A 16818-nucleotide genomic window follows, 5' to 3' on the forward strand; every position below is an offset into this window, starting at 1 on the left:
AAGCAGGACGGGCTCCTTGGGGAGCACGTTGCAGACGTTAGCTCTTTTAATCTCCACAAGGACCCACCCACGCCGGGCCCTATCTTAAGAGATAGGGCACAAGCCTCATCTAGCCTGGGGCCAGGCAGAGTTTCCTTAACAAGGTTGCCTTTACCAGTCTGCTGGAGGAAGGCAGAAATATAATTTTCTTTATCTATAACTGCATTTAGCTTGCTCTCTAGCATCTGTTTTTGTTCAGTGGAAAAGAAAACAAAATCTGATACAGTGAACTTGAACTCTCCCACTCAAGGAATTTAGTCTCTTCTGGCTTAAAAATAGTAATAGGATCTTCTGAGTCACTTCCCGGTTCTTCTTCCAGCCATATACACACTCGGAGGCTTCGTCTGGACCTTGTTTGTTTGTTTGTTTGGTTTTTCCCTTGGTTTTTCGAGGTAGGGTCTTGTTCTAGCTCAGGTTGACCTGGAGTTCACTATGTAGTCTCAGGGTGGCCTTGAACTCACGGCGCTCCTCCTACCTCCACCTCCCGAGTGCTGGGATTAAAGGTGTGCACCACCACCACTCCCGGCTCTTGCCTACCTTTCGACCTCACTCCCTGACCACAGTGAAAGTGTGTGAGGATGAGGCAAGTACCACTTGATCTTGCTCACTGGTTGCATTGAAGAGCAGATCTCATTGAGGTCAAGAGGCAGGTGGGGGCAACCAGAGGCTGGTGAGAGCACGGGCTGGGGTCTGGAAGGGTTGATATCAAAGTACCAGTCTGAGGTACAGGTAGAAACAGTCTGAGGTACAGGTAGAAAGGATCAAGACGGTTGGGGTGATGGCTCAGCAGGTAAAGTGCTTGCCACACAAGCATGAGTTCAGATCCCCAGATCACATACAATAATCACCAATAATCTCAGCATTGGGGAGGTAGATAGAGCTAAGGAATTTGTGGGGCTCACTGGCTAGCTAGTCTAGCAGAATCAGTGAGTTACACGTTCAATAAGAACATGTCTCAAAGAGTAAGGCAGAGGATGATTGAGGAAGATACCCAGCCTTGACCTCTGGCCTTCATACACACGCACACACATATGCATGCACCCCCGCCCAACACATAGGAACACACATACATGCCCATATGCACCATGCACACACATACAAAAGAAAAGCGCAAGAAATTCTGAGGTGCGATTGCACAATGGAGGACTATGGACAACAATAATAGACATTTTTTTTTTTTTTTTTTGGTTTTTCGAGTTAGGGTCTCACTCTGGCTCAGGCTGACCTGGAATTCACTATGTAGTCTCAGGGTGGCCTTGAACTCTCAGCGATCCTCCTACCTCTGCCTCCCAAGTGCTGGGATTAAAGGCGTGCACCACCACGCCCGGCTAATAATATACATTTTAAAAATGTTAGAAGAAGCTGGGTGTAGAGGCATGCGCTGGGGAGGCAGAAGTAGGAGCATCACCGTGAGGTCGAGGCCAGCCTGAGATTGCATAGTGAATTCCAGGTTATCCTGGGCTAGTGTGGGACACAACCTCAAAAAAAAAAAAAAAAAAAGAAGGATGTTGAAACAAATGATAAGTGTAAGAGGAGTTTTTTTTTAAAATTTTTTTGTTTTATTTTTACTTATTTATTTGAGAGTGACAGACAGAGAGAAAGGGGGGGGGAGAGAGAGAGAGAGAGAGAGAGGGAGAGAAGGAGAGAGGGAGAGAGAGAGGAAGAGAATGGACGCATCAGAGCCTCCAGCCACTGCAAACGAACTCCAGATGCATGCACCACCTTGTGCTTCTGGCTAACGTGGGTCCTGGGGAATCAAGCCTCGAACTGTAGCCCTTGGGCTTCACAGGCAAGTGCTTAACCACTAAGCCATCTCTCCAGCCCATATGAGGAGTTTTAATTTAAATGTTACACAATATATACATGTATTGAATATATATTTTTCCATTAATATGTACAATTTCAATGTTTTAGTATATCATTAAAATAAATTTACTTAAAAAATAACCTCTGGGGTGGGAAAAAAGACAGGCAAATGGGAAGACCTCTCACCTGGGGGCCTTGGGTCCTCCCTATGTCCATTACTGGTCAGCACAGAGTACTCCTTTACTGGACCAGTCCCTCCTGGGTCACCACTGCTTTCCATCTAACTTCTGCCAGAGGCCCCTGGGCAAGCAGCAGCAATTTCCTGGTGCACGTGCTCACTCAAGTTTACCCTAGAACCTGTGGAAGCCTCTGGATCTCCTTCATGGAGAGACAGCAAAGACAACATTCACAGGGGACTTAATGAACAGTAATTTTATGATTTGAACACCAGTAGTTCAGAAACCACAATTGAACTGAATAACTGTTTCTCAGACCATCTCTGTTGAAACATCGCTGCTTCACTGTTTTGTGCTCAACTTGGATTCCCGATTTACTGCAGATTTCTACTGCCTTTTCCTAAGGGCTTGATCCCTGCATAAGAATGGGGGTAGAAGGTGACCTGAGCAGACCTCTCTTTTGAGTCTAAACTATGTTGTTCTCCTCTTCCTCCCTGGGCACAGGAATACTTTTATTTCCATTCAGCCTTCTGTGATACTCTGCCTTCTCCATACTCAATGACAAAAGGTTAGGCAATCATGTGTCCTGAGTGTTACCTGTGGTGGTTATGACTTAAGACAATCATTTCTGCAGTTAACAGAAACATCCTTGCTTGGATGATAAATTATACAACCACCTGCTTTAAAAAAATTAATTAATTTGAGAGAGAGAGAGAAGAGAGAAAGAGGAAGCTAGAATGGGCACACCAGGGCCTCCAGCTTGTGTAAATGAATTCCAGACGTATGTGTCACCTTGTGTATCTGGCTTATGCGGGTCATGGGGAATTGAACCTGGGTCCTTTTGCTTTGCAGGCAAATGCCTTAACCACTGAGCCATCTCTCTAACACCCACCCTACTTTTTAAAAAACACTTGAAGGCATACCTTCTAACTTAAATCTCTTTGTGATTTCAAGCTCAGCTTTAGGAGCACTGTGAAAAGCCTTTCTTTCTCAAATCCCTGGCTCTTGCAATACAAAGTTGTTGCTTTTATAATTATTGTTCTAGCATTAAATTATCTCCTTTAAGTGGGATATGGTGATACCTGCCTGTATTCCCAGCACTCAGTAGGCTGAATCAGGAGGATGGTAAGTTCAAGACCAGCTTGGCCCATGTAGTGAGTCCCTGCCTAGATAGATGATAGATAGATAGGTAGATAGATGATATATAGATAGATGATAAATCAATATTGAAAGACAAAGCAGTCAGTGTCTCATTGCCAGCAGAAAACACCCGACCAAGAGCAGCCGTGGGAAAAGAAAGGTTTATTTTGACTTACAGAGTCGAGGGGGAAGCTCCATGATGGCAGGGGAAAATGATGGAGTGAGCAGAGGGTGGACATTACCTCAGGAAGACGAGATAGGTCGATCACCGTGAATTCAAGGCCAGCCTGGGCTACACAATAATGACCCTGTCTCAAAATAAATAAATAAATACATTAACTGGAAGCGAAGGCTATAAATAAATGTTATTGTTTTTCCCTTCTGACCTGATGTGGTAATCTTCCTTATCTTGTGCTAACTGGAAACTCTGCTTGGCAATACACATGACATTGATTAGTAAGGAGGAAAGGGTGTATTAGCCATTAGATTACTTGGCAGAAAAGTTATAGTCAGCCTCAATTAAAACATATAATCTGCTAGGCAAATCTCAAGGTAAAGTATGTGTGGATAAAACATCAAAATACAGAGCCTCAAGGGTTTTTTTTTTTTTTTCTTTTTAAAAAGAGGCAGGAAATTCCATCAACACAATGTAATGGCATTACTGACTGAATTGTTATAACTTCTAGATGATTTTCTGGTACTGTAAAAGGTTGGCCCTGATACATATTCCCCTCGACTTTGTCATACAACAGATGGCGAGTCTTTCCCAAATGTGGGCTTTGATCGGGATGGAGACTACATAGCATGTGTTACCTTGGTCTAATGAGCAGCATGTTCAGCCAACTCTGCATTAGCGTGGAAAGGCAGTAAGCTCTGAAGGCTTTTTAGAAGTGACCAGACCTACCCCTAATTTTCTTTCTTTCAAAACTTTTACATTTTTTTGTTTATTTTTATTTATTTATTTGAGAGCAGCAGACAGAAAGAGAAAGAGGCAGAGAGAGAGAGGGAGAGAGAATGAGCGCACCAGGGCCTCCAGCCACTGCAAATGAACTCCAGATGCATGCGCCCCCTTGTGCATCTGGCTAACGTGGGTCCTGGGGAATCGAGCCTCAAACCGGGGTCCTTAGGCTTCACAGGCAAGCGCTTAACCGCTACACCAGCCCTACTGCTGCTTTTTAAATATTTCTTGCGTCTATCACTGTGGTCCCGAACCGCCTGTGTCCTTAAGGGGGTGTGGCAGAGCAGCCGCCTTGGACAGCGAGGCCCCTTCACATTAGTACTACCCTTCCCCTTCATCTGCAGTTGTTCCGTTTGATTAAGCTTCTTCCTGTCTACCTCCCGCTCCACCTCCTTCCACATGTGTAGACGGGGTGGCTGCCTTCCGCGCCTTCCTCAAGACGGAGTTCAGCGAGGAGAACCTGGAGTTCTGGCTGGCCTGTGAGGAGTTCAAGAAGACCAGGTCAACTGCAAAGCTGGTCTCCAAGGCCCACAGGATCTTTGAGGAGTTTGTAGATGTGCAGGCTCCACGGGAGGTATGTTTGTCAAGACAAGTGTCTTGTCATGCTTTGGAAGGATTTTGAGCTGGGCTTGAGGACTCTCCCCTACTGAGCTGGGCCTTGCCACTCTGGCAGCTCCTGATGGAAGAGGGATCAGTTTTTAAGGGTGGAAGCCCAGGGATTCTATCAGAAGAGTTGCAGTCGGCCTGTTTTAGCTGTCTGTCCAATGTGGGCTGGCAGGAACTCTATTGCAACAGGGATTTTGCAAGAGTTGATGCCACTGAGTACACATTTATTTTTCTATTAAAAGGCCTCCTAGATTTATGGAACAAATATCTACTTTGTCCCTAACCAGCTGTGTTATCTTTGGTCAAGTTATTTAACTTGAGTCTCATTCGCCCCCCCCACCCCCCGTAAAAGGGAATAATGTCACTTGCTTCTCAGACTGTTCTATTAGAGATGAATCACCTGCTCAGCCTTTGCCACCGCTCATTAATGACCATTTATAGTCATTTTTGTTTGATTAATCATGTATTTCTGTTCAGTGTTTCAATCCAGCATTTCACTTGGGAGGGTTTAATTGAAGAACAGTATTTTCTGTGAGTTGAGGTGCACTATGACTTGGGCAATATGAGGTCGTTATCATGTAGATAGAAAGCTGTAAGCCCCTAATGATGACATGGGAATAGAAACGTACATATTGCCGGGCCTTCCACATGGTGGCGCACACCTTCGATCCCAGCACTCGGAGGCAGAGGTAGAAGGATCCTTGTGAGTTCGAGGCCACCCTGAGACTACATAGTGAATTCCGGGTCAGCCTGGGCTAGAGCGAGGCCCGACCTTGAAAGACCGCAAGAGAAAGATCAAAAGCAAGGGGAAAGAAAAAAAGAAAGAAACGTACATGCTTACCAGATTCTCTGTCTGTGTGGGGCCCCTGTGCCTTTGTAGTTAAGAGAGTATAAGAGGGGAAGCTTAGGGGAACTTGTGCCAACGTATGACTTGAGTCTAACCTTTGCCTGCTGTGATGAGAAGATCATTGAATTAGGAGTCCATTGATTTTTTTTTGGCCATGTTACTGGCTTTCTGCACTATTTTAGGACAAACTTTATAGTCTCTTTTCTTCAACAGTCCTAGTTACAAAGTGAAACTAAGACTATCTTTCTGGTCTTCATACCTCACAGCATTCTTTCCAGAATCCCCAGAGATGAGCTCCATGAAAGCAATTTGAAGAGCATAGGCTACACTCATGCAAGATGTTGTTAATGGTGTGGGCCAGGTGCGGGTGCCCTGGCCTGTGATGTCTGTGATCTTGCTCTGTTTTGTGTCTTCAGGTAAACATCGACTTCCAGACCCGAGAAGCCACAAGGAAGAACATGGAGGAGCCGTCCCTGACTTGCTTTGACCAAGCTCAGGGCAAAGTACACAGCCTCATGGAGAAAGACTCTTACCCCAGGTTCCTAAGGTCCAAAATGTACTTAGATTTGCTGTCCCAGAGCCAGAGGAGGCTCAGTTAGAGCTCGGACGGGGACTCTCGGAAACCACTGGCTTCCCCCTCCCCTTGCTGCCAAGTCCATATTCTAATGTGAAATGTCGTAGGTGTTCACTGTGGTGGGGTTTGGGGGGGTGAGGAGGGCATGAAGGGCTGTTCCAAAGTATGACCTAGCTGCCAGAGCTTGGACTCTTCCATTTATCCTTGTTTGTGTTTCAGTTAGTGGTAGCTCTGCTGCTGTCACCCTTCTTGGAGAGGGCTACCTATTGGCCCCCCAAAATGCCTTGGGTCATCTTCACTAAGAAGGCAGACTGTCTGTACTGGCTAATCTGTAAATAATGCAATGCCGTTTCCAACCCCCTCAGCGGCTTCCTCAGTGAGGATTCCTGACTCTCATCTTGTCCTTTACCTGCCGGGGGAGTAGCTGGAAGACCCCGGTTCTCACGCATGAGTGATTCACAGTCACAGTGCCGTGGCTAGCCCTGGGTACTGGGACTTCATGGCTCAGGAGAGAAGTGTCTCTGGAATCCCAGGTTTCTCGTCCCATGGATAGGTAACCTCTGTGAGAGGGCGACTCCCTGGACTTGGCTGTGTCTTCCATTTCCACTGGACCAGTGTGAGAGTCTGCAGTCACTACCCATCTCACATCCTAGAAAAATCAATAGAATTTCCTTAATGCTTACAATTCCAGAAAGGGTCTTGGGAGATTTCTTTCATGACTTCTGAGTGGAGTTGTCATTATGAAAGATACAGCTTGCAATCTTCCTCGACTCTACCAAGAACTTTTCCAGAAGTTGAATGACCAAGGAATGTAGCGCCAGAAGATGTGTGTGCAATGGGACTCCATTTAACCCATCTGTTGCCTAAATGTTCTCTCCGTCCTTGCCTCCCTGTGACATCATGCACCACCGATTTCGTAGGAGGAAAGACAGCTTGGCAAAGGAAGGCAAATTCCCGTAGCACGAGTGCCTGATTAACTTTCCCTGTCTCTCCACCTCCCCTTCCATGCGGGCCATGCAGCCATGATGGGGGAGAACGGGAACACAGGCGGAAACTTTTGAGCTTGCTTCATGGAAGCCTGCTTTCTTAGAAAGGCCCCGTTCTTGGCTGTTGAGAAACAGCTGCCTTCTTGGTCTCTGACCATTGAACACGAACTGGGAAGATTACTGTGAACATGAGCCTGTGGAAACCTTCCTAAAATGCTTGCATGGGACCCTGGGGCTGCTCTCAGGAACGTGTCACGCTACTCTGGCTTGGAGGATGCATGGACAGCAATGGAAACTACAGCTGCTACCGGGGGAAAAAAGCTGATTGCCATAGGGCAATGACAATGGAGAGGTGGGAACGTGGGAGAAGAGCCTGGAAGCTGATGGCCTCGCAGGGAACGTGGTGGCACCACTCCTGGGCTAATTCAGATCCCAACAGAATTAAGCTGAAGAGCTGCAGACTTGGCTTGATGGCTCGAGCATCCTATGGTCAGGCTGCCCTGCCGTACTCTCCTCTTGTGGGGTTCTGGCCTTGTAGATTATCCGGGTGTTCCAGGCTTTGCACTCCTGTCCGGTAACTTGGAGAATCAGCTCCTTCCTTCGCTACCGGAAGACAAGGCTCTTAAGTCCCAGAGTGTGTGTGTGCCCACTGTCCTCTGTGGCACATTGTCAGTCATCTGTGAGTGGGTGTTGGTGTATGGGAATGAATCTCAAGGAGAGAGACACACACACCTGCTTCTTAGGCCTTACACTGGAAAGACCTGTGCAAGTTCACATTTAAGAACGCGGAAGCCTCAAATGGTGTTCCTAGTTAGATTCCCCCACCATGGCATCAAAATATTCTTAGCTAAAGCTGCCAGATTAATGCAAGGATTAAATTCTCTCTAACAGGGTATTTTAAACATTGTTTACATATGAAATGTGCATCTGCTGCCAACTCTACTGTTGAATATGGGGTGCATGTAAATTGGAACACCAGTTAGGGAGTGTCCTACCCCGGGCCTTAGCACCACTTCTGCTATCCCAGGGAGAGAAAGAAGGCTGCCTGAGAATATTGTGTGGTGACCTCATTTGAGGTCTGCAGGTGGACTGAAGGCTGCAGATGGTGGTGTCATGGCACCCTAGCGACTCCCTCCTCCATGGGAGGTGTCAAGGACGAAGCTTGACTATCTTGAATTTTATAGCTAGACCAGGTCACGTAAGTTTGTATGTACAGAGGAAGAGGCAGTTCTGTTGATGGTACTCCGTGAGGCATCTCTGAGTCTGTATGGGTGTGTGTGTGTGTGTGTATGTGTGTGTAAAGTGAGTCTTGGATAGTCCCCGCAGCTCTGACCTTCCTGTGGGGAGCCTTCCTCACACCCTGTATAGCATGTAGCCCTGCTTCCTACACAAGGCACAGAGCTCCCTGCTCTGACGCCTGCTTTTAGGCACGTTGGTCATGCCAACCCAGATTTTGGTCTGTGATGAAACAAAGAAATGTTTACAACATCCAGAAGCAATATCCAAGCATACCTCATCCCTGACCTTTCATGTCTCCCAGGCCCACCCCTCCCCACTTCCTCCTCCACAAATGTCTTCCACTTCGCCAGGTCTGCATCGCAGATGCCACTTCCATTTAACGTCTTCCTTTGCTCCGGTCATCCAGGCTATAAGGCAAGTCCCGGCAGCAGGCCAGCAGGGTGGCTCTCTATCTCTGAGTCACTTTTTGGTCCCACTAGAGTGCTCACCTTTTTGGGGGTTGATTTGCTGTGGTTCTTGGTAGACTAAGTAAAATAGTCACTGGCAACTTCGGACAGCCCCAGGCGCCTCTGCAGTGAGTAGGGAGCTATCCTCCAAGGAGGCATTTCTTATTCAACTTGAGCGCACACAGGGATCACCTTGAAAGCCCATTATACATGCTAATTCCCAGGTTGTACACCCAGAGATGCTGAGCCAATAGACCTAGGGAGGAACCCAGAAAGCTGTGTTATTTCCCCCCCCCCAGAAACTACTGGATGTGTAATGGCTGTGGATGTTGAACAAAGATGACCTAAGACAATGGCTCTCAACCTTGGCTGCTCCTTAAGGTTATTTGGGGAGCGTCAAAGACCTGGTTGTCCAGGCCCCGCCCCAGAACAGCTAACCGAGTGCTTTGCAGGGACCAAGGTGGCGGCAGTTTGTTCGGCGAGGTCAGGAAGTGCTGGCCTAGGGAGTGAGGAGGGCCATTGTTGAGGGGAAGACGCAAAAAGCACAATACTGGGACAGCTGCTCACTGTGGAGCTGGACTCTCTGGGTAGCTCCTTGAACCCTCTGGGTCTGACTTCTCCTTTGAGAGCAGTGTTTGAGCCCAAGCTACATGCACTGGTTTGGTCAGCAGGGGTGCTGAGGGTGGGGAGCGTGAGGGAGTACTGGATTCAGAGATGCACTGCCAGGCTTGGCCAGCCACCTTCATGGCATTTTTCTCCAGGCTTGTCTCATGGGCTGGGTCCCTGTTTGTGTTCATACCCTCTTAGGTTTGGCCATTTCGTGCCAAGCTGGGCCTCTGTGGCCAAGGCCATGCATTGAGGTAGTTGGGATTCAGGTAGTGGGTGGAGTGTCTTGGCAGTTCTAATGGTAGTAACATAACTTCTGAATTTCTCAGAGGAGGGTGTTCCGCTCAGGGGGAAGGATCAAATCTGGGAGGCTGTTCCAAGACCAGGAGTGTTTGGTCCCTGTGTCAAGCCCTTCCTGTTGCTTTGATCTCACGTTGGACGGGCAGCGGAGAAGCTGTCCCTGGCTTTACCTTCTGGTGCTCCCTCCCCCCACCCCCCCAGAATTTGCTGCTCTGATAAACCAAAGCTGTGAAAAGGTGAACAGTTCTGCCCAGGTTGTTTGTTCCGGGCAGGGCGCTGTGTCCCGGTGCCCCAGGCCCTGGACATTGGGGAGGCCCTCTCTGCTGTGAGGGGAAGGTGTGGGTCTACGGTGGTGAGAGCTGGGAAAGGTGGGCATGGGGAAGCCTGAGGGGGAAGGAGTCTGGTAGGAGAGACCACCAGAACTCGGCTGACCTTGTCCGTGCCCACCTTTGTGCCACGCAGAGGAACTGTGGTTTTCCGTCCTCGCCTTCCATCTTCCAAGCATCACCTCTCTTTACGTCTGCATCTCTCCAGGCTAACACAAGAGAGGTGGCACTGTCTCTCCTGGCACCAAGAGCCTGTGCTACCATGTCACTTGGCGTGAAACTGAGGAGGGCGAAGCCAAGGGCAGAGATGGCTTTCTGTTCCAGTGACTTCTCAGGACTCCACAAGATGCTGTGGGCCACGATGGGGGACTTGGGGATGGGGGGGCCACAGGCCTTCCCAGGTTTGGGGGTCCGTGCCCTCTCAATCAACTGTTCCTTTCTCGATTCTTACTCTCTCCCCATCCTCCGCTCCCTCCCCTGCGCCAGGTGCAGGCAAAGGGGGCTGGGGTCCGTGTGCCATCCGCGGTCCCCTTACCTGAGTCCCTCGCCAGCACCACAGTCTTGCAGCGGCTCACCCACCGCGCTCGCCGCCTGGCTGATGGAGTCCTCATTGAGGTGTCTCATTACCATGTAGAGCGGAATAATGTCATTCACCTTTACTATCCACAGGCTGTGAGAACATAATAAACAGAACCTGAACAAGCTGCCCTTCGCTCTCTGCCCACATTTCTGGCCGGCTGACTCTTTATGAGGAAACTCTTCCCGGGACACGTGGCCTCTCCAGGGGCACCATGCGGCCTCACCCCGCGGAGGCTGGCACGGGGCTGGCCACCAGGAGAAGCAAGGGCGTGGGCGGAGATTGGTCTGGAGATGAGCGTGGGGGTGGAGAATGGCTTTGGGTGATGAGAGTGGCTTTGAAGCTGTAAAGGGCTATACAAATGCCAGGTGGTATTTTTATTTGTACCACCTGCTGCTTGAGAACGCAGGGAGAGAAAAGGCTGGCATTGGTCTGCGTTATTTGTTCACCTGCAGCAAACTGAAAACGCAGTGGGTTGGTGATCTTGCTTATGGCTATAGCTTGCTTCATGCAATCGGCGTGGGTCCCTGAAAGGTGTGCGTTAGTCATCAGCTCTTTGTCTCTGGTGCTCCGGTCCTATGCAGAGGAAGAAGGAGAATAAGGGGCTGAATCTGCTGGCAAAAGTTCAGTCTTCAGACGGGGTGGAAATTGGGGGGTACATAAGTTTCTTTTTCCCTTTGATTTTTTTTTTGAGGTAGGGTCTCACTCTAGCCCAGGCTGACTTGGAATTCACTATGTAGTCTCAGGTGGCCTCAAACTCATGACAGTTCTCCTACCTCTGCCTCCTGAGTCCTGGGATTAAAGGTGTGTGCCACCATGCCCTGCTCAAGATACATAAGGTTTTAATAATGCATCAGAGAAGGGTTGTCTTTAATGAATAGCTGACTTTTTGTCCAAGGTGAATCCTTCAAGTTAAGTTTAAAATCTTTTTTAAAAATTTTATTTATTTATGTGTGTGAGTGAGAGACAGGGCAGGAGGGAGAAAGAATATGGGTGCAACACAGCCTCTTACCAGTGTAAATGAGCTCCAGACCCACGTACCACTGTACGTCTGACTTATGTGGGTACTGGGGAATCGAACCCAGGTCTCAAGCCCGAGGATTTGGCCTCTCACCTCCAAAAGAGAGTAGAGGGGGGCAAGAGAAGGGGTAAAGGTCACACCTGGAGGTATCTGGATGCCGTCTGAGATAGGCCATGGGTTCTGGGTCTGGGAGGACTCTGATGGGACCTTTCTAGTTCACTGGGAAACTTGTCTCTCAGGACCCCCCCCCCCCCCTTGTGTCTGCTCCTTCCTGGACTGAGGCCAGCAACCTGTAGTTGAAGTTTGGTTGCTCCTTGATCTATCCTCTTGCCAGGTCCCCGGAGGACCTGGGCTGGTCTTCTCTCACAGACCCACAGCTGGCCCACCAGGAGCACTTGGGCTTCACTTGCCCTGGAATTGTAAGGCAGCAGCATGTGAGCCCCTTTGGTTGGCAGTATGGGTTCCCAACAGCCCGTTGCTCATGCCAGTTTTCAGGTGGAAATCAAACACTCACCTGCTAGGTCTCCAGCAGACCATGGAGCCTGGTATCTTTGGGAGTGAAGTGAAAGACAGGCACCCCTCTCTTCCTTTTCCTTTCTCCTTCCGAGGGTGGGTTTGTAGCTCACAGCTCTCTCCCCAAACCTTCACAGATTCTCCTTTTTGGTCTTTTCCTCTGCGGGGTGAATTCTCAGTGCCCTCTCACTGGTACCCCACTTCCTCCAGGACAGATTGCTTGGTCTGGGACTGGCTTCTGTATCTGAGCGCTCTCTCATGAATTCATGGGGGAGTGGGGAGCTCTTGCATATGTAAGGTACTGAAGCCTATGCTAATACACAGTACATGTGGGGAAAACGAGTCCTGCATCAACTAAGTGAAAGCCATTGCCAGAGGCAAAAGAGGCCACTGAGGTCACTGGGGGAACCTTTCCTAGCTGGGCCTGACTTCATCCACAAAGCTGCTGTCATAAAGACCAAGCTGTTTCTTATTTATTTATCTAAGAGTGACAGACAGAGAAAGAGGCAGAGAGAGAGAGAGAAAGAGAAAGAGAGGGAGAGAGAATGGGCGCGCCAGGGCCTCCAGCCACTGCAAATGAACTCTAGACATGTGTCCCCTTGTGCATCTGGCTAAGGTGGGACCTGGGGAATCAAGCCTTGAACAGGGGTCCTTAGGCTTCACAGGCAAGCGCTTAACCGCTAAGCCATCTCTCCAGCCCCTGAGTTGTTTCTTAACAGCAGACCTACTACTTCATATGGCCAAGTTCTAGGGTCACTTCTGGGTTGCAGCCTGCTCCCGTCTCACTGTACCTCATGGTAGAAGGAGAGCAAGCTAGCTTTCTGTCCTCTTATGAAAGGCACGAGCTCCATTCATGAAGGTTCCATTTGTCCATAATGGATTTACTCTATAGCATAGAGGGGAATCTAAGCTCACTCTCTTCCCCCAACACCCTATACCCCAGCTCACAGTGTCTAGATGCCCAGCCAAGGGAATAGACAAGCCACAGCCTGAGAGATTGCCTCTGGCTAGGGTTACGTCATCCTGGCACTTTGGTCTTTGGTACCAAGCCTATCCGGGTTGGGATCCCAGCTTTAAGTCTCACAAGTGTGTGAGTCTGTGAAAGTCACTTCCCTGTGGCTCCATGTCCTCTTCTGTAAAACTACAATAATAACAGGTTCAGTGCCGTGGGATGGGGTGGATGTGGTTATATAGGTACATAGGAACCAGTGGGAGAATTCAGGGTGCTGGGATAAGCTGCTCACAAGATAGGAAGGATGAGTATAGACCAGTAGAAGCCAGCTAGGGCTAAGGGTAGAAGTAGAGATGGTGTGTGTGTGGGGGGTCACTACGAAGCATGAGAAAAGTGTGGCACACGGTGCATACACTGTGTTCGGCCACAGAGTCGTCTCTCAAATTGGAATCACTGAGGACCTCAAGGCAGCCTGACCCCTTTCCCCCCATTCATAGCTCACTTGCTTCTTAGGTGAGTGTAAGAGGAAACTATGGAAAGCCAGTGAAACTACAAAGCCAACGTCTCATCCCTTCCCTGCTACACTGTAACTCCCGAGAGAACAGAGGCCGTGCCTTCCCTTTTTACACTGCTCTACTCCCAAAATACTCAGACTATTGCATCCACAAGGGTTGGAGAAGCACCTCTCGCAGATTAGACTCTAGCATAGTTTGGGGATGGAGGCAAGAAAACTAAAACCCGCGCCCTCGATGAACTTACTTATAGACACTTTCCACTTTGGGGCTGGAGAGATGGATCAGCAGTTAGAGGCGCTTGCTTGCAAAGCCTAACAGCCCCAGTTTGACTCCCCAAGAACCCACATAAAGCCAGATGTACAAAGTGGCCACATGTGCTTGGAGTTCATTTGCAGTGGCAGGAGGCCCTGCTGGGCCCATTCTCTCTCTCCTTACAAATAAATAAAAATAAAAATAAAAATTAGAAGACCTTCTATTTTACAAGCATGGACACCAAATAAGTGATACAAAAAGCAGGTGGCCGCACACTCACAGCCAAGAAGACTAAGTGGAAATATTTGGGAGCCAGGAAGTTAGCTGAGTAATTCAGATTCTTTATCTAGCTACATCCTGACAACAATTCTGTGAGGTGGTGCTTTAGTTTTCTGGGGTTGTCAAAGCAAAATACCACAGGCTGGATGGCCAAGACCACAGAACTTTATTGGCTCACAGCTCTGGAGCTGCGAGTTCCAGATCACCATGCTGGTGGGGCTGGTTTCTTCGGAGGCCTCTAGGCTTGCAGATGGTCACCTGCTAGTTGTCCCCTCACCTGGTCTTTCTCCTGGAGTCTCTTCCTCCTCTTACAAGGACACGAGTCCTATGGGATTAAAGCTTTGCCTCACTTTGACTTCACCATCTCTTTTAAGAGTCCTGTCCTTAAAACCTGAGGTACCAGGTTTTAGGCTACAACATAGCGATTTTAGGAAAAAAGCGATTCAGCCCACCACAGGTGGTACTGTTATGATCCTCAATGATAAGAGCAAATGGAAGCACAGAGAAGTCACATGATACCCCCAAAGTCACACAGGGCACGGCTGGCAGAACTGGGCTTCAGAATACCCTGTCACTAGAACCACAGGGCTGGCCCCCTAACATCCACGGTGCTGTGGGATGAGGTGGAAGAGATGCAGGTGTTTAGAGGCTAGTGGGAGAGTTGAGGGGGCTGGAGCTCATGGGATAGGAGGGATGAGTGTATACCAGTATACGCCAGCTTAGGGGTGAGTTTATAGCAGTGTAAACCAGCTAAGGGCAAGAGCAAAAGCAGAGACAGGGCCACCTTTCTGTTGTTTGCTCCCTTAGAACTCTAGCCTCCTGGAAGTTGGTGAAAAATGACTGTGGTTGAAAGACATGCTGCAAAGCTTGCTTAAAGTTGGATCAGTAGATTATGTGCCAAGGTTTTCCCTGGCAGTGAGTGTAGACACAGTCACTGACTTTGATTTGTCTGTCCTGTCCTTTGTACTGTGTCCATTAGCACGATCAGTCTGTCGCTGTCTCCCACGGCACAGGAGGGCAACATCCTTGGGCACATAAATCTTCCTGGGGAGGCTGAATCACAGCTCTGCCCACAACCTGGGGACAAGTGTGGCTCCATCTCACTCATGTGCTGTGGGAAGGCAGATCCCTGAGGGTACAGGCTTCGGTGCTCCCCTACTCAAGCAGGGAGACCTAGTCAGGTTCCTTCAGGTATTAAGCTTCACCTTGCAAGCACTCACAGGTTCTGGGCTCTCTCTAGCTGCAGAGGGTGGGAGAGCAAAGGGGAATTGGATCCAGGCAGGCTCGAGACGGAATGCTGACACTGTTTGGAGCCCTGGCTGGCACTTAGCCTCTCCTGCTCTCACTTTTCTTTTTTTTTTTTTTAAATTTTTTATTTATTTATTTGAGAGCGACAGACACAGAGAAAGACAGATAGAGGGAGAGAGAGAGAATGGGCGCGCCAGGGCTTCCAGCCTCTGCAAATGAACTTCTGACGCATGCGCCCCCTTGTGCATCTGGCTAACGTGGGACCTGGGGAACCGAGCCTCGAACCGGGGTCCTTAGGCTTCACAGGCAAGTGCTTAACTGCTAAGCCATCTCTCCAGCCCCACTTTTCTTCTTGGCAAAAGGGGGTGGTAATCCATTTCCAGGTGGACTGGCTTTAAGGACTAGACACTCTTTGTTTGAAAGTATCAGGGCTGGATCTGGTACTAAGGAGGTGCTTAAAAAAGTGCAGCTGGAGCCAGGTGTGGTGGCGCACGCATTTAATCCCAGCACTCAGGAGGCAGAGCTAGGAGGATCACCGTGAGTTAGAGGCCACCCTGAGACTCCATAGTGAATTCCAGGTCAGCCTGGGCTAGAGTGAGACCCTACCTCAAAAAAACAAACAAAAGAAAATGTAACTGGGAGCTGGAGAGTTTGTTTAGTGGTTAAGTCACTTGCCTGCAGAGCCTGATGACCTGGGTTCGAATCCCAGGTACCTACATAAAGCTAGATGCAAAAAGAGGTACATGCATCTGGGGTTCGTTTGCAACAGCCCTGGTGCACCCATTATCTCCCCCCTCATTTCTCTCTTCTGTCTCTCTCTGCTGGCAAAAATAAATTGTACCTGTAAGCGTCAGAGGTCCCAAAGGGTGTGCAGATGTCACCATACTTGGTCTCTTGACCTTTCCTGGGATCAGAGCCTGTCCTGGGGCAGTTGGCGATAGAAGTCAACTGAGGTAGGTGAATGTAAGCTGGACCTGCAGACAAACAGGACCTCTGTCAGTGCAAACCAAGAATCAGGGCTGTCACGTGCTATTCCTTAGGTGTGTTACCAGCTACACTATACGAGGGACCACTCACTTGTCAGGCAGTCCTTCCATGCTGAGCCCAAAATGCAAACAGATTAACTGGATGTTTGGGTTGACGGAGTTAAGAAAATAGCATCCTTGAGCCCAATCAGCTGACCAGGCACTTACAGTGTGCTCTGATCCAACAGCCAGGCAGGAGCAGAGTCACACTGTGTGTGTGTGTGTGTGTGTGTGTGTGTGTGTGTGTGTGCGTGCACATGTGTGCATGTGGAGGTCAGAGGTTGATGTTGAATGTCTTCCACCTGGTTACTAGTTTTTATTTATTTGCAAGCAGAGAGAGACAGAGAATGGGAACATCAGAGCCTTTCGCCATTACAGATGAACTCC

At 49.0% G+C, this 16818-nt stretch overlaps 1 protein-coding gene across 3 annotated transcripts in view; it reads left to right on the forward strand.

The window, feature by feature from the left end:
* Window positions 1-10754, forward strand: part of Rgs8 (regulator of G protein signaling 8) — a 47923-nt gene extending 37169 nt beyond the window's left edge. For all 3 annotated transcript variants that reach the window (XM_045142454.1, XM_045142455.1, XM_045142453.1), the window contains 2 exons: window positions 4527-4693; window positions 5989-10754. In XM_045142454.1, the coding sequence (XP_044998389.1) occupies window positions 4527-4693; window positions 5989-6171 (350 nt within the window). In that variant the 3' untranslated portion in view covers window positions 6172-10754. The remainder of the gene's footprint in view (window positions 1-4526; window positions 4694-5988) is intronic.
* The last annotated feature ends 6064 nt before the right edge of the window (window positions 10755-16818 follow it).

Source organism: Jaculus jaculus, chromosome 1, assembly GCF_020740685.1.
Source record: "Jaculus jaculus isolate mJacJac1 chromosome 1, mJacJac1.mat.Y.cur, whole genome shotgun sequence".
Lineage (NCBI taxonomy): Eukaryota > Metazoa > Chordata > Mammalia > Rodentia > Dipodidae > Jaculus > Jaculus jaculus.